The sequence below is a fragment of the Microchirus variegatus genome (assembly GCF_963457635.1).
Source record: "Microchirus variegatus genome assembly, chromosome: 21".
Lineage (NCBI taxonomy): Eukaryota > Metazoa > Chordata > Actinopteri > Pleuronectiformes > Soleidae > Microchirus > Microchirus variegatus.
The window spans coordinates 8,568,584-8,590,799 of NC_139822.1; the positions used below are offsets into that span (position 1 = coordinate 8,568,584).

General features: G+C 38.7%; 2 protein-coding genes across 2 annotated transcripts in view; one reads left to right on the plus strand and one right to left on the minus strand.

The window, feature by feature from the left end:
* Window positions 1-893, minus strand: part of LOC310942773 (guanine nucleotide exchange factor VAV3-like) — a gene marked incomplete at its 5' end in the record, with an annotated part of 44,394 nt that extends 43,501 nt beyond the window's left edge. Inside the window, one exon of the mRNA XM_083908207.1 lies at window positions 690-893. Within this exon, the coding sequence (XP_083764333.1) occupies window positions 690-893 (204 nt within the window). The remainder of the gene's footprint in view (window positions 1-689) is intronic.
* The window catches only part of LOC310942344 (histone H3.2), a gene marked incomplete at its 3' end in the record, with an annotated part of 127,085 nt that overhangs the window by 83,142 nt on the left and 21,727 nt on the right, over window positions 1-22,216 (plus strand). The window lies entirely within an intron of this gene.

Below are 22,216 nucleotides of genomic sequence, written 5' to 3' on the forward strand. Positions count from 1 at the left end.
TATTGGACATTACTGGATACAGACAAATTACCCAGAAAAATTCTGGGTATATACCTGGTTTCAATATGGTCAATTTTAGTGTATTATTGGGTAATAAGCAGGTAGCTACAGCCCCCAATTACTAACTATTTACCCAGTAAATATATGGTAACAAAATGTGTTACTTGGTATTAACCTGTAATTAGAAGGTAAGAACAATGGCCAAAATACTGGGTAATTACCCAGTGAATTATAAAGCGTTATTATATTAACGCTTAAAAAACAGTCTTCACAACAAGCTAGTAAGGCAGATGATAGCTAGAAGTTAGCGAGTTAGCCTTTTAGCCAGGAGAACGACACAGTGTCACAGCTGCTGTTGTTAGCTTCTCCAGACTTTTAGTGCCTAGCTTGAATTTCAGCAGCTACTGGGTTAGGCAGAATTTTAGCATAATTTGTGCATCGCTACATGGCGCTATAGGTTACCCAGCTAACGATGTCTGATTTCCAGAATGTTCCAGGAACGTTAGCTTTTGTTGTTTTTTTTCTTTTGGCGGCCCTCAGTCCAATGTTGGGTTCCTAAAGTGGCCCTCAAGTATCAAACAACTTCTACTGTGGCGTGTTGCTGCTGTTTAAATAACGGTGCCCTGTTGTAAGCCCATTCGATCTGGATGTATTCTTTACGCATGACAAAATAATCCTAAACAACGTACCTGTGACATCTGCGGTCGCAGGTTGATCTCCTTCAGGTCGATGCTGTGAGGTCTCAGGTTGTTGAGCAGCTGACACAGCAGCACGCCGTCCCGCAGAGTCTGCGCCAAGTCGAAGACCTGCGCCGCGTCCGCGGTCACCCGGTGGTTCACCGGCAGCACTTTGCAGCCGATCAGCCACACCGCACACTGCCTCCAGTACTCCATTGGAAATGTCGCAGGGAACAGCGGGTTAACGTCGAAATGTAGTCTTAGTTCGTACTTCCCGTTTCAAACATGTTTTGGACCCGAAAGGAGCAGCGTTCCGTTCCGTTCCGTTCCGTTCCGTCCCGTCCTGTGCGCTACAGCCAGCGTCGCCTGTGACACTGACTTTCAGAGCAGCAGCAAAAGCGCGCAGCCCCCGTGAAACCCCCTCTGTCTCAGTCCACTTCCCCTTCCTTCTTCTGGAAATGACATTTCCTCTGAGTTGGAGGTGGTCTCTGCCCTCATGACTCCCCCCCCCCCACACACACACACACACACACACACACATGTCCCCCCCTGCACACTTGTCACCTCTGCTGCACAAGCCCACTTCAGCAGAAAACTACTGTGGTTTGTTGACCTCATAGATCTGACATTAAAAAAAAAAGTAATATTAGAAAATATATGTAAACATTAAAGGGACACTGTGTAGTATTTATGGGTTTATAAAACCTAAAAATCCACTTTTTTTATACATATTATGTGCTCCTGCATTGTCTAGTCGCTGTATAATAGTTTTTGTTTCATTTTCGTAGTGTTTCAAAAAGTCATGTAAAATAACATGGCCGCGGGCCGCGGTTGCATAGCCACTGTTAGCAGCGAGACGCCATGTTTCTACCGGAGCCTGTGAGGACAAACGCGAGAGAACAAATCAAGCGTCGCTTTACTTGTAGCAGAAGTCCCGCCTCCACTCTCTCCGCTTCGTCTGCTACGGCCGCGGTAGCTCCGCCCTCTCCCTCGCCTCACGAACCTCATCTGCTGACACGGAGAAAGACGAGGACGACATTTTACCAGCTGAGGATACCGTAGCGCTCAGGGAAGGGAGGGGGTGAGCGGAGGAGCAGTTCTTTGTTGTAAATTTCAGCCTCTCCTCTAGATGACACTATAAACTACTTACTTCACCTTTAAAAGACCGAGGACATATTCAGTCATAAACAAAGTACACCTCTTACTTCACAGTAAGTAATCGTGTGCATATAATCAACAAACTCATTTATAACCACAATATATTTTAACAACTAACGAATCACAACTTCATTCTGTGCACGTTATTTCAAACAAACGCACATAAATGTGAACTAAAAGGTGAGTTCAAAACTCACGCCGTGACCCAGACTTTGGAAACCACTGTGTTAGTAAATCCCAAAAGGTGCTCTAATGCTGAATCAGTCTGGGTACACAAAGTGAAGAAGAAAAACGTATTAACAGTTTGTCTCATTTTGTGGAGATAATCAGTCCAAATGTCAGCACTTACTTGGTGCTATATGAAGCAGCAATGGTGGATGTGAGGAATTACATGTGGGTAATCCCTCAGCCCCACACTCTCCCACTCTCAGCCGACATTCCATGTGGATTATATGCAGCCTTGGCTGTGTTTGCTGGGGGCAGATATATGAGATGTGATTTCACTGATCTTCACATGTATCATCACAACATCCTCCTGTGGTTGTCAGCCAGCCCATGACATCAACACAGGAAGGAAGCTGAGGGAGGGACCACGTCATGTTTTAGCCTCAGTGAGACATAAAGATGTTTCCAGCAGTCAACAGGACTTCAACATGGTTCATGGGTTGACTTGGAAGACTGACTGTTTTTATTTATCATTTAATGCAGGGGTTCTCAAAGTTTTGATACCTGAGGCCCAATTTAGGAACCCAACATTGGACTGAGGGCCGCCAAAGGAAATAAACCAGAATGAAATCCCATTTGTAATCATTTTAATGACCAGATTGCAGTTCTACAGTTTAGCGTTAAGTAATATAAGCGTTAATATAATGCAATTTAAGCATTAATATAATAACGCTTTATAATTTACTGGGTAATTACCCAGTATTTTGGCCATTGTTCTTACCTTCTAATAACAAGTCAATACCAAGTAACACATTTCTGTTACCATATATTTATTGGGTAAATTGCTAGTAATTGGGGGCTGTAGCTACCTGCTTATTACCAGCTTATAACCCAATAATACACTAAAATTGACCATATAGAAACCAGGTAAATACCCAGTATTTTTGTTTACACTTATTGGTCTGTATCCAGTAATGTCCAATAAACATATAACAAGCTTAGTAGCTCCTGGATTAAAACTATCAACTGTTATTCACTGCGGGCCGCCAGAAATGTTTCTGCGGGCTGCCATTGGCCCCCGGGCCGCACTTTGAGAACCAATGATTTAATGCAAACCATAATAAACCATAATCAAACCCAGACCTGCAGGGAATTCAGTGGAAGGTATAAAGAGTTGTTTGACTGGAAAATCCATCCATCCATCCATTTTGAAGAAAACATGACAAGGTCAGCAACCGCTCAGGTGTGTGAAAGGAAGGTAACCAAACGGGGTTCCGACCACCACTGGGGGGCGCCAAAGTTTGATTATACAGTAATGGTGTAAAATAGAACCGTGGAGTGAAGCATTATTATTATTAATAATTACACCTCTCAGTTTGATAGTAAAATATAGATGAGTAATTTTGTGAAGCATCTCAGCATCATTCAGTTTACCGTTTACTGTCACACACACACACACACACACACACACACACACACACACACACACACACACACACACACACACACACACACACACACACACACACACACACATCTCATCAATGATTATACATTACTGTTATTTAATTATATATAAAATACTTTATTAGTGTTAACAGCATGATATAATTATCCACAATGTTTGTTCTTATTTATTCTTCTTCTGCATTACATCATAGACATAGGATATTATTATATTGTGTATGCTATATTATTGTAGCATATTTGTCATATATTGTGTGTGTGCTACAGCTAAAAAAAACCCAAAACATATTAAAACCATCTTGATTAATCTTGAGGTATGTTCATATCTAAATAGTGTTTATTATTTAGTTTTATTTTGCACATCTAATCAAGTTTTAAAAACCAACATAAGTGAACATAACTTCTTTACAATGTTACTTCTGGACACTCAGCGTAAAATTTTGCAATTATTTAATTGTTTGGACTTGTATTCTGATTTTCTATGTTAACGTGTGCATTGGAGTGAGTTAAGCTCGTTTTTGAGATTTTCCATTTTTTTCTCCTGCCACATGATATAAACCTTAAAAAGTGAACATGACATCTTTACAATGTTTCTTCTGGACACTCAGTGTAAAATTTTGCAATTACTTCATTGTTTGGACTTGTTTTTTGTTTTTCTATGTTTACGTGCGCATTGGAGTGAGTTAAGATCATTTGGAGATTTTCCATTTTTTTCTCCTGCCATTTTTTTCTCTGTGTTTTTCGAGTCAATCGGTCAATATATGGGCGAGTTACAGGGCACTTCCGGTTTCGGGTGACCTACTACCTGTGTGCTTGTCATAGTTTGCAGACATGTTTGGTGCGGGGCCTTGGTCTTACATATCAAGTTTGGAGCTGATCGGTCAATGTACGGCGAAGTTACAGGGCACTTCCGGTTTCGGGTGACCTACTTCCTGTGTGCTTGTCATAGTTTGTAGAGACCATGTAGCGCCAAACAAGCTAGCTTGAGCAGAGAAGACGTCGAACGAGGGATATAAAGTTATGAGAACAAAGGAAGATAAGGACACGGCAGAAATAATCAAGGATATTAAAGCCCCTCCTAATCGTAAACAGCATGTGAGGTATGTTTAAGCATCATTTAATGGTCCAAAATTACTTAAAATATGTATTGTGGCGTTTCTGAGCGTTTTATGCTACATGAATGTTATGGAGACTGAGGAAATCTGTTAAAACTGTAAGATTTGGTGTAAATTCCTTTCATTAAAGCCAGCTGTTGTAATTTAGCACAAACATGCTTATGTTTAGTCTTGAATTCTTGGTTTTTTATTGAATTTGCTCTGATTTTTGGAACAAACCTCGCTTCTTCACCAAGACTTCGAGCCTCAGGCTTATTACTGGAGGGAGCGACAGCATTGATTTAAATGTCTGTAGACGTGGAGTAGCATGGTTCTGTGGTTCTAATCCCTCTAATCTGGTTTCTGCCATTTCTTTGTCCTTCTATTTATGCATAAATGCATTTCCCTGTTGTAGTTCGTTAACAGCTGGGAGATATATTCTTTTAATGTCTTAATCTGGAGAAAAATAACAAGGTTAACGAAATGAGATTTTCCGAGACCACCCTTGGAAGCAAGGGCTACCCAGAATGCATTGTGTGTTTTGCCATAACAAAGATGGCGCCGAAAGCAGCGAAACGAGTATGCTACAAATTAAGTATTGTTTTTTTTTGTTAATAGAGATATAAAAATGATGAAAACCATTGTATTATCTTAGTTTAGTCCCATATTATGTATTACTTACGTCATTGTTGCGTAACATTTATTTTTATTATACACGCTTTTTTGACTATTTTGCAAAAAGGTGATTCTACAAAGTATTGACTTTCGGGGGAGTGAACAGTTATGCACAAAGACTTTTTCTGTTATTTTGTCCTGTTTGTGGTTTGCTTCTAGTTAAAAAAAAAAAAAAAATCTTCAAAGTTGTGGGCGTGTTCTGTAAATGAAATGATGCAAATACTCAAACAATCCATGTTAATTCCAGGTAGTGAGGCAGCAAAACATGAAAAATGCCAAGGGGGTGAATACTTTTGCACTGTATACATATGTGTATATGTGTGTATATGTATATATGTATATGTAGGGTAATTTCCTGTTCTCATTCTGATCTCATCTGTAGGCTTCACTCACCACCGGATTCCATGGACGGACTGGACTGGACTACACTACACTGGACTGGAGTCGGTTGTGAGTAACAGAAACCTTTGTAAGTTTTATTTAAGTGTTAAAATCAAGTTGAAACACAGGTTACATTTTTGTTGGAATGAGTGTAAAGTCAAACAGGTTGTTCGTTGTTTAATTTTTTTAATGTCCCTAGTGGTTTAAATAATGTTAATAATAATAATAATAATAATAATAATAAAAGCAAGGTTTAAAAGGTATCAAATTCCATTCTTTTTCATTCCTCACAGGAAAGTTGTAGTGTTTAAGTGCCACCAGCAGGGGGTGACACAGCCACAGCAGAATAAAAGTAGTGTCACACACTGTGTGAGGATTTAGAGAATGTCTCTTTGTCGTGTGGCCGTCTTGGTTCTTGTGGCCAGTTGCTTTAGATTTATTACATAATGCACCTTTAAATTTGACAAAAGAAAGAAAAACTGTCAGGAAACACTGACGTGCGTAAAATACACTATGTGTGATCATAATAGTATGTTTTTAACTCACATTACACAAATGCACGTGTTTAGATCATATTTATTCACACAACATAACCAGGGAGTTTTCCGTGGGTTTGGTGATTTGAACGTGGCTGGATGGTGGATGATTTGGGGGTATAAACTGCACCATCTGCTGGACGACTGCGAGAACTACACGTACTAACCTGTACTGAGGTGTTGTATTGTACAGTATTTTTTTGGACATTTAAGCTCCCATGTTTAATATTCGGCTTTGTATCTGTATCTTTTAATGAAATCAAACTTTGTTTTACCCAAAGCTAAAGGTGCTACAATCAGACACAGTCGAGAAAACATGGTAAATAAAACAAAAGCCCAAGAAAATGAATGATAACCTAGACATGTTCAGGCTCTTGTGTCACCTATGAAGTTACAAGGCGATCGGTCAGTGTGTGACAGAATTATAAGGCACTTCCTGTTTCGTGGAGAATGGTTGAAATTTGCCCAAATTACGATGGTTGGCGTGGCCACGCCCCCTTTGAACTAATTTTGTATCATTAATATGTTGTTGTGAAGTACACGTCGTTCCATATCAAAACAAGCACTTTTACTTTGAAATTCTGGGAAATATCATCATGAATATGAATATGAATATGAATATGAATATTCATATGTGGCCATGGACTGCAGTCTGAACAGTGACAGACGTGTTTTCTATTCTGACAACTAATCCAGAGTAATTTTTAATTGTAATAATAATGATAAAAAAATACAAAGGAGCTAGCAAGTTAAGGGAATATTCTTTTTTTTATTCCATGTCAGCAAAGAGCCACAAGACTTTATTTGAACCTTCTCAGGTCAGCAGAGTTCACAGCCAAATCCTCCACGACGTCTGATTCCAGGTGAGTCTTGTCGTCGCATCACGGCTGAATTAGCCAAATGCACGGTAGAGGCAACATCTAGTTAAAATAAAATTAAAAATCATATCCTCACATTATACAAGCGAATAAATATAGAGAATATTGTTATGCTGCAACTGGACGTCTCTACTTACTGTTGACCATGAGGGCAGTAGCTGTTTAAGACAGATTCAGGCCAGACGCATTTACGTCTGCATTTCATGCTACACCGAGACAGAGCCTCGTTCTCTGCAACTGTGATCACAAACGTCACAAAAGCAAAACATAAAACAGAAGCTTTGTTTACCTTTTCTATTGTGCACTTTATGAGCTGTGTGTGCGTGTGTGCACGTGCGTGTGTGTCTGTGTGCAGAGGCGATTCTAGGGTCTGTTTGGGACCCTAACCCTAAGCAAAAAATAAAAATTCCCAGGGGACCCTTCCTTCTGACCAGTGTTCATCATCTTTATACAAAAAATTTATGAATTCAAAAGTTTTTTTTATTCGAAATGAATTAAATAACGTGGAAAAATCTTGTAATTTTGAAAATAAAGTATGTGAAAATGTAAATAACAATAAAATACTGTAAATCTTAACGTGAGGTGGGGAGATTGCAAATCATCCCTTGTTGTTTAAGGGGACAGGAATGCGCCTGGTCACTGCACATTTCAGTAAAAACAGCCCTCAGGCTCCGAGTGTCGGGGGGGCCCCCATCAGCTCGGGGCCCCAAGCAGTTGCCTGTTCACAAACTGTGTGTGTGTGTGTGTTTTAAACTTACCATAAAGCAGCAGGAGAACCACAAGAACCAAGACGGCCACACGACAGAGACATCCTCACTTCTGGAACTGTTGCTTCACAGTGATGATGATGATGATGATGATGATGAGACACAAGAGTTGCTCTAATTTAACTGCTCAGCTTAGACGAAGGGCGGAGATTAAACAGGTGAGAGGAGGGATTTTGTTTCTAATCTGAATGATGACTTCATCTGGACATGTTTAATGTCACCTTTAACTACAACACGTACACATAAAGTGACATTTCTATATCATACGTTGTGCTGCTCGTTCTCTGTCCCTCTACAAGAGTGAAAGAGGTAAGTTAAACTTACCATAAAGCAGCAGGAGAACCAACACAGAGCTTAAACCATCACCAAAGACAGCTTCCACCCTGACTTCTACCTGTTTGACCTGTTGCCCTCAGGGAGGCGCTGCAGGTGCATCGGGACAAAAACACACTTTTGTGATTTTACTGCCGTCTAAAGTTAAAAACAACAAATAGAATAATACAAATGATGCAACAGAATGTGTGTGTGTTTTCTCCACAGTCCAAAGACGTGCAGATTCTCATGACTACTTTGAATAATAACTTATTCAGCTTCCAGTGCAGATACCTGGCAGTGACAGTGACACGTTAACTTTGGCACCTGAACGATGATACAACAGCCTGAGGATCATCAGAGATAATGTTATTCTGAACCACATCCTTCACTTCTGTTTGTTGTTCTCTTTTAAACTTCATCGTCGCACAAGAACGAGGATACTTGACGACGTGACACCAACGACCCATCAAGTATCGACTCCACAGCGCACCCCAGGCAAATTGCGAGGTTAGTTTTATTTCAAACATTCTATCAACACAGACATGTACGTCGATAGTCTGCCATTACAACTGATTTGCCTCTGGTGCACTGTGGAGTCGGAGTGTTTCTAATGCCATGCTAGCAGGTACCGTTGACTTGTGCTAGCCATAGCACCAGCGAAACTCGGCAACTGGAAGAACTGAATGAAATGTCTTTTAAACGTTGAAGGTCTCACCTGATTCACATACTAGACCTTCTCACATTTCCAGTGATGCCCCATATGTCCATATTTACTGTGGAATTTTGGAGAAAATCCATTTAAAATATTAACATTTTGACTCTTTTATTGCAACAGTTGCTGACTTTGCAGTGCCACCTAATGGCCAAATAAGGTTTCCCGTTGAATGTCTCACCTGATTCACATACTAGACCTTCTCACCTTTCCAGTGATGCTCAATATGTCCACATTTACTGTGGAATTTTGGAGAAAATCCACTTCAAAAATTATCATTTTGATACTTTTATTGCAACAATTGCATGATCTAGGGGGTGGATTGTCCTCATGTTGGTCACTGCCTGATGTGCCACATGCAAATCTACTGGCTTTAACATGATCTTGTATGGGCCATTTCTAGACTTTTCCTCACCGATGTTGTACTGTGACATATTTGAGGGCACCTTTCCCACTTATATTGGCCTAACATCAAATGCTTGACCTCTTTAGAAGGCTTCTTAGGTGATGTGACGGCCATAACATTTTTTATATAAAAGAAAAACTTATTTTAAAACATAAAACGTATTAATGGGGTGGTCATTTTATTATTAAATGTAATTGAGACAATTAAGATTAATTTGACAATGTAAATCACTGGACATATTGTAAAAAATTGTCATGCATGGATTTCCAAGACTCCAAGCTGTGTTTTTCTTTTTTTTTTTTTTTTTTTTTTAAAGTGGGATTAACAGTAATATTCTATTACTGTTAATCCCATTATGACTATTAAAATACGCCGAACCATGTGTTCTGTATCACAGCTACATGTATGACTTTTGCAGCAAAAAAAAAACCCCTGTGAAAATAAGTTTTGAATTCAGTGTTACGATTGATAAAGTGCGCATTGAGCTGTCAAACAGAAAGACAGAGTGGAGCGGGCAACCTGTCCAAGATGGCGGCCCCACGGCTCGTCAGCGCCAATAGGCAGTAGCGGTCGATGTGGCGTCTACTGTTTTATGTCTATGCCTGCTCCGGGCACTAGTCCGGGTACATCCGGTTTCGTACATTGAACCGCAGAAGAAGAATAACGTCTGTTGTGGAGGTGTTTCACGAGCAACAGTGTCTTCTGACTCTGGGTCTGACTCCGGGTCAAAGGTCGTCAAAGGGACTGCGGCGGGGAGTCGTGAAGAAGCTATTTTTAAACATTGATAAAACAATGTTTTGATAATGAGTAGCAGTGCATCCACCGTTCCAGAAGGGGGAGCTGTACTGTGAGTGGGTGTGCTGAATAGTACTGGCCAATCACAAGACTCTGTCTTCTGGGGTGAAAGTTCACTCTGAAACATCGCGGCTGACAGAACAGCGTCAGAAAAGAGGATTTCTATCGTTCGCTTACAGCAACCAGGAGGTTTTTGACAACTCACTTTTCCGACGTTTTAACGTTCTCCCGTCCTCCATCAGATTCAAATGGTGTCGCAGGAGTATGAGGTTCACCTGCAGGACATCGGGAAGATCCTCCATTTCATCGTCAAGGGCACGTACAAAGTCCGCGGGCTCAACGCCATCAGAGAGGAGCTGCAGGACGCCACGGGTTCCGCGTGACCCCCACCTACTGCCACCTCCTGGCCGTAAAAGAGAATTATTTTTATTGTTTTTAATCAGTATTTTTAATTCACTGTTGTTGTAATTAAATGTCTAAGATGTTTCTGGTACACACAGGGAGCAGCACTTTATATATGTGCGTTGCGTGGTTAACGGGTTCATATTTGATTGACTTCCAGTTGAATTAGTGGGAAAAATCAGCTTGGTCTTTCATATCGCTTCACCTCCATGTTTTATTTCCCGACTACTGTTTTTGAATTGTAACAGAATTGTCATTTGTTCAGTTTAATCCGAGAAGAAAACACGAAACGGATCTTTTGAAAGTACAATTTCAGTCATTTGTCCTTTTCAAACGTGTTGCCAGAACTAAATTGTGTCTTTTTAAAAAAGTTTCTGAAAAATCCAAACAGATGTTTGTTCATACCCTGCTCGTTTTACACCTCCAAAAAAAGTTGTGTCAATCAATAAATAAGCACTACCTCATTTTTTATGTTGCGAGTACAATGAAATGTATTTTTCCTGATTCTGGTTTATTTATTTAAATAAACACTGTGTGGAATAAACTGAGCACATATTTCTTTGTAATGTATGATCAATTCTTTAAATAGGTCTTTTTAAAGTATTTAAATGAGATGAATATGAACAATAATAACATGAATCTCAAATGCTCTCCTGTTTTTTGGACTTTTACACATCTGTCTTTCTGTGGAGCCTAAATTCCATCTTTTTTTTTTGTAAAATTTCTCCATAAAAAGTGATCAAAGTCCAGCAGAGACAGCGTTAATGTGGGTTTTGCAGTGTTGAATTAAAACCATTTGTAATCGATGTTTAAATGTGACTTTGTGTTTGTTTATTTCTCATTTCTCAGATGAACATCACTGTAAACTGACCACATACATTTCAAAAGCTGTATTTTGGAAGCAGCGGAATAAAAAGTCTTATACTTTCTACACAGTGAATGAACTATTTAAACAATAACATATACATTTTAAATATAGTGATAGGAGGTAGAGTTTATATTTACAAGTAGTTTTAGTATGAAAGACAAAAACGACTGTTTTAAAAAGAGAAGCACGCGAGGTCACGTGGAGCAGAGACCACGCCCCCCAGCGGCCAGGTATCACAGGTGACGTAAATGAGCAGGTGATTAGGCCAACCACTGACACCTGTGTGTGTGTGTGTGTGTGTGTGTGTGTGTGTGTGTGTGTGTGTGTGTGTGTGTGTGTGTGTGTGTGTGTGTGTGTGTGTGTGTGTGTGTGTGTGTGTGTGTATATAAGTCAACTCCTTCAAATGCTTCATTCTCCGCTGAACCTCAGTGAATCATCACTTGAGCAGCTGAGCCTGAACTGAAGGTAAAGTAAAAACGCTCAGTTGATCCTTTTGTCTTTAATCTTGTTCACGTTTGAACGCGTTGTTTCTTTCTAACGTGTCTTTTCTCCCTTTTTTTATTTTTTTAACAGACTCTGCGGCTGAAATACTGCTCATCCACCCGCCGTGATGTCTGTTCGGTGAGTGCCACAAACCAAACCCCGTTCAACTTTCTGCCATTTTTGTGAACTAACGCTTTAATAAGTGACTCTCTTTCCAAAACCCTTGTATCTAGGACTTGTTCCGGCTCCGTTGGATCAAGCTGAACAATTCGTCTCATTGACATTTGCGAAAGATTCCCACCTTTCACTAAACTTTTGTTTTCATCCATTTGTAGGTTCCAGCGGTAACACCGAGACACACGAAGGAGGTGTGTAGATAATGACTTTTGATAGAAAACTAGTGGAATTCCTTTTTTTTTTTCCCGTTAACTTGCATCATTATTCATCACCAGGTGAAAGAAGACGCCATGACTCACGGCCTGCAGACCGGCCGCTTCTTACAAAGTACATCCATTGAAGTCCATGCAGCCAGAGGTACGAGCTGCAAGACTGATTTTTTTTTTTTTTTTTTTTTTTTTTAAATGTTATATTCCCCCTTGCTCGGTTTTTTGTTTTTACGTGCATTTCTTTTTCAGGATTCTGGCCTGTGTGTGTGACTTCCTGCAGCAGTGGAAGCTTTTGTCCACAATCTGCCAGAGAAGCAGGTTAATCCCCATCCACTATCTGTTCTGTTTCGCCACAAGATGGCGCCAGAGGGTGGACTTTAATCTTGTGATTTTCTTTTATTGGACTTTTCCAAATGTGCCCTTTCGTCTTTATTTCAGACTCTGGGGATGATGTCTGAAGGAGTCATGCAGGAAGTCAACCCCTTCAAGTAATCTGCACAGGTACATTTCATGGAAACTGTTTGCAGTTGTGTTGAATAAACATATGCTCAAAGGCATTTAAACAAAGTTACTTGTTTGATTTGAGCTGAAGCATTTTGCTTTTATTTAATCTGGACTCTATTTTTTCCACTCACTACCATAGTGCTTCCTGTTGGCCACATCCATGCAACAAGCTGCTAATATGTAAGATGTTGAGCTTTGAATACTTCTCATGTTGGTGACATCTGGAGATGTTTTTTTAAATTTCTTCCATCCTCTCCTGCTTAATTTGGAGTAAATTCTCTCACGCTGTAGTCTTCTCTTCACTACTATAGTCCTTGTGTCCTTCCTGTTAGCCACATTCCAAAAAAGCTATCGGACTCATTATGAAAACTTGTTCTAATGTCATTTTTAAATGTCTTCCATTGTCCCCTTGCCTAAACCTGGAGTAACTGACAAAGTTTGGTTTAAATTGCCTTGATGTGTATCAAGCTTTAGTTTTGCATCTCCTTGATGCCCATGTCTAACTTTCAGTGCTTTAGATATTGTCCTCAAGTAGGAGTGACTTGTGTCCTTCCTGTTACCCACAATCCAAAAAGGCTTTAGGATTCATGCAACAAGCTGCTAATTTGGAAGACCTTGATCTTTAAATACTTGTGCTAATGTCAAATTTGTTTGAATGCAGATGAATTGGGTTTAAATGACCCTAATATTTATTGGTGTACTGCTAAGCAAGGGTCCATTTGTCATTTATGTCCAACTTGGTGTCTTGTCTTCTGCAGGATATCTATTGTCTTCAGTAGATAATGACTTTTAGAAAAAGAAAACGTGTGGAATTCCATGTGTGCGTTTTGCCATTAACTTGCATCATTATTCATCACCAGGTGAAGGAAAAAGCCATCACACACGGCCTGAATCAGCCTCTTCACTTCCGGTTCTTCTTATTCCGCTTCTGCCCAGAGTCAGCATCACTTCCTGTTCAGAGTCACTCGGACAAGGAACAGAAGCTCCATCCTGAGTCCCTGCAGCAGACTTGCATCAGGTCATTATTTTTTTTGTAACCACATCCTCAAATGTGCTCACTTGCTCACAGCAATTGTAGCAAATGGGGATAATGGCATCTTAAACTTAGTCCCTGCACCATTTTCTATAGAGAAATGTTGTTTTTTAACATCATGGCACACATGCATTAAGCCAGTGCTGCCTTGACTAGTGACTTAAATGTTTGTGATTCCTTTAACCAAATTAACCATTTAATGTTCTTTAAATTTCACATTCTCCTCTTGCTCTTTATTCTTATAAACTTGTATTTTTTTTTTCAGGATTCCTGACTTCCTGCAGCAGTGGAAGCTTGGACAATCTGCTAGAGAAGCAAGTAAATCTCCAGCGTCACTGTTTGACCACAAAATGGCGCCAGAGGACAGATTATAATCTGCAGTTTTCCTTTATTGACCTCTTACAAATGTGCTTGACCCTTTTTTCTTGTCTTTACTTCAGACTCTGGGAATGTTTGAAGGTGTAATGCAGGATGTGAACCACCTCAGGTACACTTCACAGAAACTGTTTGCAGTTGTGTTTAATAAACATTTGCTCAAAGGCATTTAAACAAAGTTACTTGTTGCATTTTGCTTTTATTCAATCTGGCATTGGTTTTTTCACTCTCATAGTCCTTCCTGTTGGCCACAAATGCAATTCATACAAGCTGCTAATTTGGAAGATGCTAACATCTGAAGATGTCATTTATAAACTTCCTCCTTTGTCCCCTTGCTTAATTTGGAGTAACTGACTAAAAGTTGGGTTTACATTGCTTTAGTGTCACAGCTCCTTGACTCATGTCTAACTTTAACTGATTTAGAAATTGCCCATGTCCCCAAGTTAGAGTGACTTATGTTGCGTCTTTTAACCACTATAGTCGTGTCCTTCCTGTTACCCACAATCCAAAAGGGCTGTTAGATTTGAGTCATTCATGCAACAAGCTGCTAATCTGCAAGACCTTGATCTTTAAATACTTGTGCTAATGCTGTAGGCTAACACCTGAAGATGTAATTTTTAAAGGTCTTCAATTGTGCCCTTACTAAATTGGGAGTATCTGACTAAAAGTTTGGTTTAAATGACCTAGATGTGTTTTGTAGTGTTAGTGACTTATGTTGCGTCTTCACTGCTATAGTCCACGTGTCCTTCCTGTTAGCCACAATCCAAATGATTGTGAATACCCAGCCTTATGTTGACTGTCATTGTGTCTCACATGGACAATCTTTATTAGTGTTCTGCTAAACAAGGGTCCATTTGTCTATGTGTAACTTGGTGTCTTGTGTTCTGCAGGATGCTGTTGAGATGATGCTCCACTTGGCTGAGAAACCAGAAGCTCCTTGAAGAGACAACTGCACCATCATGTGAGTATGTTGTCTTGCAGCATGTCACCACTTCTGTGGTGTTTGTGTTGAACTTGTTGTGCTTTGTCTTCCAGAATGAAGATGGACTCTTGCAAGAACTTCAGTTTTGTCTATTTGCTGCCATTTGGAAGAAGAGTGTTCAAGAATCCCTTGAGCGCTCAATGTCCAGAGAGAAACATGCGTTTAGATAGTGCAATGCAGGGATTGTTGTGTTTCAAAATAAAAACTTGAACTACACTTTGTTTCAAATTGTTTTTTCAAAAATATTCCAAGCATACTTTTTTTTTCATGTGTATCTTTATTATAAGGAACAGAAGAAGTAAAACAAATTTACAAAGTACATTCAATGAACCAGTTAACACTGGAGCTAAGGACAAAACATTATAACAAAGTACAACAACCAGAGAAGCTGAATGAAGTGAAGTTAAACACAGAAAAAATTACTAAGTATAAAAAAAAAATGTATTAAGTATAAATGTAGAGTGACACAAGCTGCACAGAGAATAATTATAACAAACAAGACTATAAGAGGAGCTGCTGAACTAAGTTAGACATTAACAAGATTAAATCTAGAGTTAAAGTCAAATAATCTGACAAAGTATAAACAAAATAAAATGCTAAGTTAACAGCTAACAATTGTCACAGAAACATGTTCAGCAGCTCTGTCAGTAATCAGTGACACAACTGCAGAGACAGTGGAGACTTGCACTTATCATTAAAGAAGTTCTCTTCAGTGATAAGTTTAAGACTCAAACACTGTCTCTGCAGTTGTGTCACTGATCACTGACAGAGCTGCTGAACATGTCTCTGTGAAAATGTACAAGTGTTAGTTTGCAGTTAGCTTTGAGTATTTTCTTTGGCTGAGAGAGAGAGGTGGTCTTCACCTGCTGAGACACACTGACATTATGGTTTAGACTGGATGGGCAATGTAATTGTGTGGTTATTTTGAATTAATCTGAGTTGGAAAAATAAATTGGTCTAAAAATAGATCCTAAAGGGACTTGATTAGATCGTTTAATAAATAGACAGTACACTTTATTTAATGCTGTAACTTTATTTTTACAGTTTACTGTTAAATTACTCAATGATTATTGATTGAAATCTTAACATAAGTCACTGAAGAAATGATAATAGTTCATGTTCAGTAGAGAAGGAAATGATAATATTTAGTTTTGGTCTAATAATCAGTTAAAGCAAATCTAATTTATGGTGAGCATGGGATTAAAGTAGCATTTTTTTAAAACGAATTTTTGATTATTTTTGTATATAAGATTGTATAATTACATAATGATTTTTTACATTTCCAAAATTGTACTCCTTTAACAACCCAATATTATATTTGTTTTACATTTACTTTGTGAACACTGGGTTTATTTATATTATAGAAACTGCACGAAAAAAGCAGCACGGTTTTCAAAAGACGACATTATTATGTTTGATTGTTGTAAAATTATATATAAAAAAACCTGATAGAAACATAGTACAATTAAGATTTTTTTTGGACACATTGTACAAAGTGACAATTCAGTTATTTAAAATATAAAGATACTATACAGAAAGATTAGTTTAACCATTTTATTTGGCAGGTTGAGCAGGAGAATTCAAAGTCTCTAGTGACAAAGACGATCAATTAGTTTTAGCTATTAATAAAAACAGGAATTGAAAGTTTATTTGAGGAAATTGTGAGAGTAATATCTTTAATGCAGTTTAAAAGTTTAAGACTTAATAATTCTAGTCATTCTATTGACAGGTCACTGATAAAATTAGAGCATGTAAATATTAAAAGACATTTGTTGTTTTTTTTCCCCACAGAAGGTTTATTTTAAAAGTGGACAATATTAGCTATTATTTAAACAAATCAGGATTCATATGAGAAGACACTAATCTGTTATCTTACTAAAATGGATTAAAATGATCATCACGTTATATTTAAGAGCTTAAATTACATTTTAATCAAGTGAGAAGTAGCTAATTTTCTCATAGACTTACATTACATTTGAATCGAGTTAATTTTCAGAATTATCAGAATATGTCTACGTAATACAGTCTGTTTTTTGTTTGTTTTTTAAAATAGAATTAATCAATATAAATGGGTAGAAACTACATTGATATGATGTCTCAGCGTGGTAGAAGAAGCCGCTCACCGAGTCTTCATGGCGGCTCGTCTTCTTCATCCAGCGTGGCTTCTCCAGCAGAACATCCGGGAACTCTTGGCTTTGGCCGACACGAAACGACAGCTTCCTAAACAAAACGGTCACGGTCAGCGTCATAGTATAAAGTATGTCTTCAACATTAAAAACAATCATTTTTCAGCAGCAGTTACCACCACATGTTTGTCACCGCTGCTCCTCGTCCTTCCGGGTGTCTCCTCCTGCACCTGCGTGCGCGGAAGTTCTGAATGACAAACAGGAAGTGGAAGATTCCAAAAATAGTTGTATCTAAACTGCCATCCGGTGGACAAATGTGATAGTATTGCTACTCAAAAGTTGACACTGCCCTCCGGTGGACAAACATAATATTACTGCTGCTCAACTCTTCAATCTTACATACACAAGTAGATTGATTCCAAGTCGAGGGATAATTAATTCACAGTTGCTCAACTATTAAAACTGCCCTCCGGTGGACACACGTGATATTACGTGTAGATGAATTGATTCACGGCTGCTCAGATGTTAAAGCTGCCCTCCGGTGGACAAACGTGATATTACGTGTAGATGAATTAATTCACGGCTGTTCAACTGTTAAACCTGCCCCCCGGTGGACACACGTGATATTACATATAGATCAGGGGTCTCAAACTCAATTTGCCTGGGGGCTGCATGAGTTAGAGTCTGGGTGAGGCTGGGCCGCATCACAGGTTTCCCGTTGAATGTCTCACCTGATTCACATATTACAGCTTCTCACCTTTCCAGTGATGCCCCATATGTCCATATTTACTGGAGAATTTTGGAGAAAATCCACTTCAAAAATCATCATTTTGACACTTTTATTGCAACAGTTGCTGACTTTGCAGTGCCACCTAATGGCCAAATAAGGTTTCCCGTTGAATGTTTCACCTGATTCACATACTACAGCTTCTCAACTTTCCAGTGATGCTCCATATAGCCACATTTACTGTGGAATTTTGGAGAAAATCCATTTAAAAAAATCATAATTTTGACTCTTTTATTGCAACAATTGCTGACTTTGCACTGCCACCTAATGGACAAATAAGGTGTCCCGTTGAATGTCTCACCTGATTCACATACTACAGCTTCTCAACTTTCCAGTGATGCTCCATATAGCCACATTTACTGTGGAATTTTGGAGAAAATCCATTTAAAAAAATCATAATTTTGACTCTTTTATTGCAACAATTGCTGAATTTGCAGTGCCACCTAATGGCCAAAAAAGGTTTCCAGTTGAATGTCTCACCTGATTCACATACTACAGCTTCTCAACTTTCCAGTGATGCCCCATATGTCCATATTTACTTGAGAATTTTGGAGAAAATCCACTTCAAAAATCATAATTTTTACACTTTTATTGCAACAGTTGCTGATTTTGCAGTGCCACCTAATGGCCAAATAAGGTTTACCGTTGAATGTTTCACCTGATTCACAAACTACAGCTTCTCAACTTTCCAGTGATGCTCCATATAGCCACATTTACTGTGGAATTTTGGAGAAAATCTACTTCAAAAATCATCATTTTGATACTTTTATTGCAACAATTGCTGACTTTGCAGTGCCACCTAATGGACAAATAAGGTGTCCCGTTGAATGTCTCACCTGATTCACATACTACAGCTTCTCAACTTTCCAGTGATGCTCCATATAGCCACATTTACTGTGGAATTTTGGAGAAAATCCATTTAAAAAATCATAATTTTGACTCTTTTATTGCAACAATTGCTGACTTTGCAGTGCCACCTAATGGCCAAATAAGGTTTCCCGTTGAATGTCTCACCTGATTCACATACGACAGCTTCTCAACTTTCCGGTGATGCCCCATATATCCACATTTACTGTGGAATTTTGGAGAAAATGCATTTCAAAAATCATAATTTTGATACTTTTATTGTAACAATTTCTGACTTTGCAGTGCCACCTAATGGACAAATAAGGTGTCCCGTTGAATGTCTCACCTGATTCACATACTACACTTTCTCACCTTTCCAGTGATGCCTCATATGTCCACATTTACTATGGAATTTTGGAGAAAATCCGCTTCAAAATCATAATTTTGATACTTTTATTGCAACAATTGCTGACTTTGCAGTGCCACCTAATGGACAAATAAGGTGTCCCGTTGAATGTCTCACCTGATTCACATACTACAGCTTCTCAACTTTCCAGTGATGCTCCATATAGCCACATTTACTGTGGAATTTTGGAGAAAATCCATTTAAAAAAATCATAATTTTGACTCTTTTATTGCAACAATTGCTGACTTTGCAGTGCCACCTAATGGCCAAATAAGGTTTCCCGTTGAATGTCTCACCTGATTCACATACGACAGCTTCTCAACTTTCCGGTGATGCCCCATATATCCACATTTACTGTGGAATTTTGGAGAAAATGCACTTCAAAAATCATAATTTTGATACTTTTATTGTAACAATTTCTGACTTTGCACTGCCACCTAATGGACAAATAAGGTGTCCCGTTGAATGTCTCACCTGATTCACATACTACACTTTCTCACCTTTCCAGTGATGCCTCATATGTCCACATTTACTATGGAATTTTGGAGAAAATCCGCTTCAAAAATCATAATTTTGATACTTTTATTGCAACAATTGCTGACTTTGCAGTGCCACCTAATGGACAAATCAGGTGTCCCGTTGAATGTCTCACCTGATTCACATACTAGACCTTCTCAACTTTCCAGTGATGCTCCATATATCCACATTTACTGGGGAGTTTTGGAGAAAATCCATTTCAAAAATGATGCACTGCACATGCACAGTTCTGCCCGAAATAGATGCCCGATAAGTGTCCAAAGTGCTTTGCAATATAGCTCCCGAGTGGAAGGACTTGCCGAGAAGGACATTGTGCCCCCCACAGCACGCCTAACGCCCTGTCCCATCTCTGTCCAACATGGTCAGTTGTATACAGCATATTGTTATGGAGCATAGTGATATTATACACGATTGGACAGCTTGGAGTCTTGGAAATCCCATGAACATTTCTTACAATATGTCCAGTGATTTACATTGTCAAATTAATCTTAATTGTCTCAATTACATTTAATAATAAAATGACCACCCCATTAATACGTTTTATGTTTCAAAAAAAGTTTTTCTTTTATATAAAAAATGTTATGGCCGTTGTAACTCTGTGCCAGCACATCACCTAAGAAGCCTTCTAAAGAGGTCAAGCATTGGATGTTAGGCCAATATAAGTGGGAAAGGTGCCCTCAAATTTGTCACAGTACAACACCGGTGACGAAAAGTCTAGAAATGGCCCATACAAGATCATGTTAAGGCAGTAGATTTGCTTAAGTGTGGCACATCAGGCAGTGACCAACATGAGGACAATCCACCCCCTAGATCAGGGGTCTGCAACCTTTAGGATGAAAAGAGCCATTTTTGTCGTCTCTCCACCCAAAAATTCATTTGGAGCCGCAAAAAAACCCACAAGATGAAGATAATAACACATATAAAGGTTTTTTATACAGACAAACTATATACAATAGTAATAGTCTCTTTCATTTATGACATTTAAGAACTACAACATGTTCAGTTTATATCCAACCTCTATACCCCGTAGACCTGGTTCTTCCATTGTTTCATTGTTTGTGGCAAATTAAAGAAATTAAAATGACCCCACTTTGAAATAAATGAAGCAAATATTTGGATTGTATGTTGTTCGTGCTCAAGAAAACCAGTATGTGGATCCAAAGATGGACAGGACACATCCAAACATGTACTGGATATTGCATTTTACGTCGACATTGGATGTTGCACAAGATATTAAAACACTTTTATTTGTCGCCTTGATCTCTAAAGCTACAAGGAGCCACTGCAGAGTGGCTGAAGAGCCACATGTGGCTCTAGAGCCGCAGGTTGCAGACCCCTGCCCTAGATCATGCAATTGTTGCAATAAAAGTATCAAAATTATGATTTTTGAATTGGATTTTCTCCAAAATTCCAAAGTAAATATGGACATATGGGGCATCATCACTGGAAAGGTGAGAAACTGTAGTATGTGAATCAGGTGAGACCTCCAACGGGAAACCTTATTTGGCCATTAGGTGGCACTGCAAATCAGCAATTGTTGCAACAAAAACATCAAAATGTTGATTTTTGAAATGGATTTTCTCCAAATTTCCACAGTGTTATATCAATCACATTACAACAATTTATATCAACAATCTCCCCCTCACAGAACTAAAAACATATCAATATTAGTAATGATTAAATATTAAAATTACTAAATATTATTGAATGTTGTTCTTCTAAAGTGTTTAATTTTTGTGTTGTTTAATAAATACAAGTATGCACCAGCATATTTTTATCTATTGTATGTATATGCACCTGTATGTGCTGGCAAGTTTTTTTAACCAAAAAAAACCAAAAACGACCCCCATATCAACAGCTGTGTGATCAGCACTGCTCTGCAGAATAGCTCGCTACGGCGAATGTGGTGCCAACTTCAGCGTCGTGTCAAAAGCCCTATTCGCACTGGGTTAATTACCTGGGGTCACCAGAGGTACCCAGGTTATACTAATCTCGTGCGAATAGAAAAATGTTTACACAAACTATCATAAAGTTTAATTAATTAATTAACTGACAAAGTGCAGGTGTCAACAAACGTTAACTTTGTAGAAATGAAAATGTGCTCCTTGTGTTGTTTGACTACTTTGTAAATGTAGCTAGCTGCTAACCAAAATCATTCTGGCATGTGCACATGCTGTAATCATCAATGCAAACATCATATCATATCAAACAATAATATTATATGTAATATGAATCAATAAAATAAAGTTGCTACTCACCAAATAATTGGTAAGATGGAGATGGATCAGGAATGGCAGGTAAACGGCTTCACACGTGCAGCTCAGGCAATTCTCTTCCCAGAATGCCACAAATAATGCATGATACTGTTATCTAATACACTTTAACGGTAAAGTGCTGTAAAATAGGATGTAAAAATGTAAAATAGAAGAACAAACAGAAGTGAAGGATGTGGTTC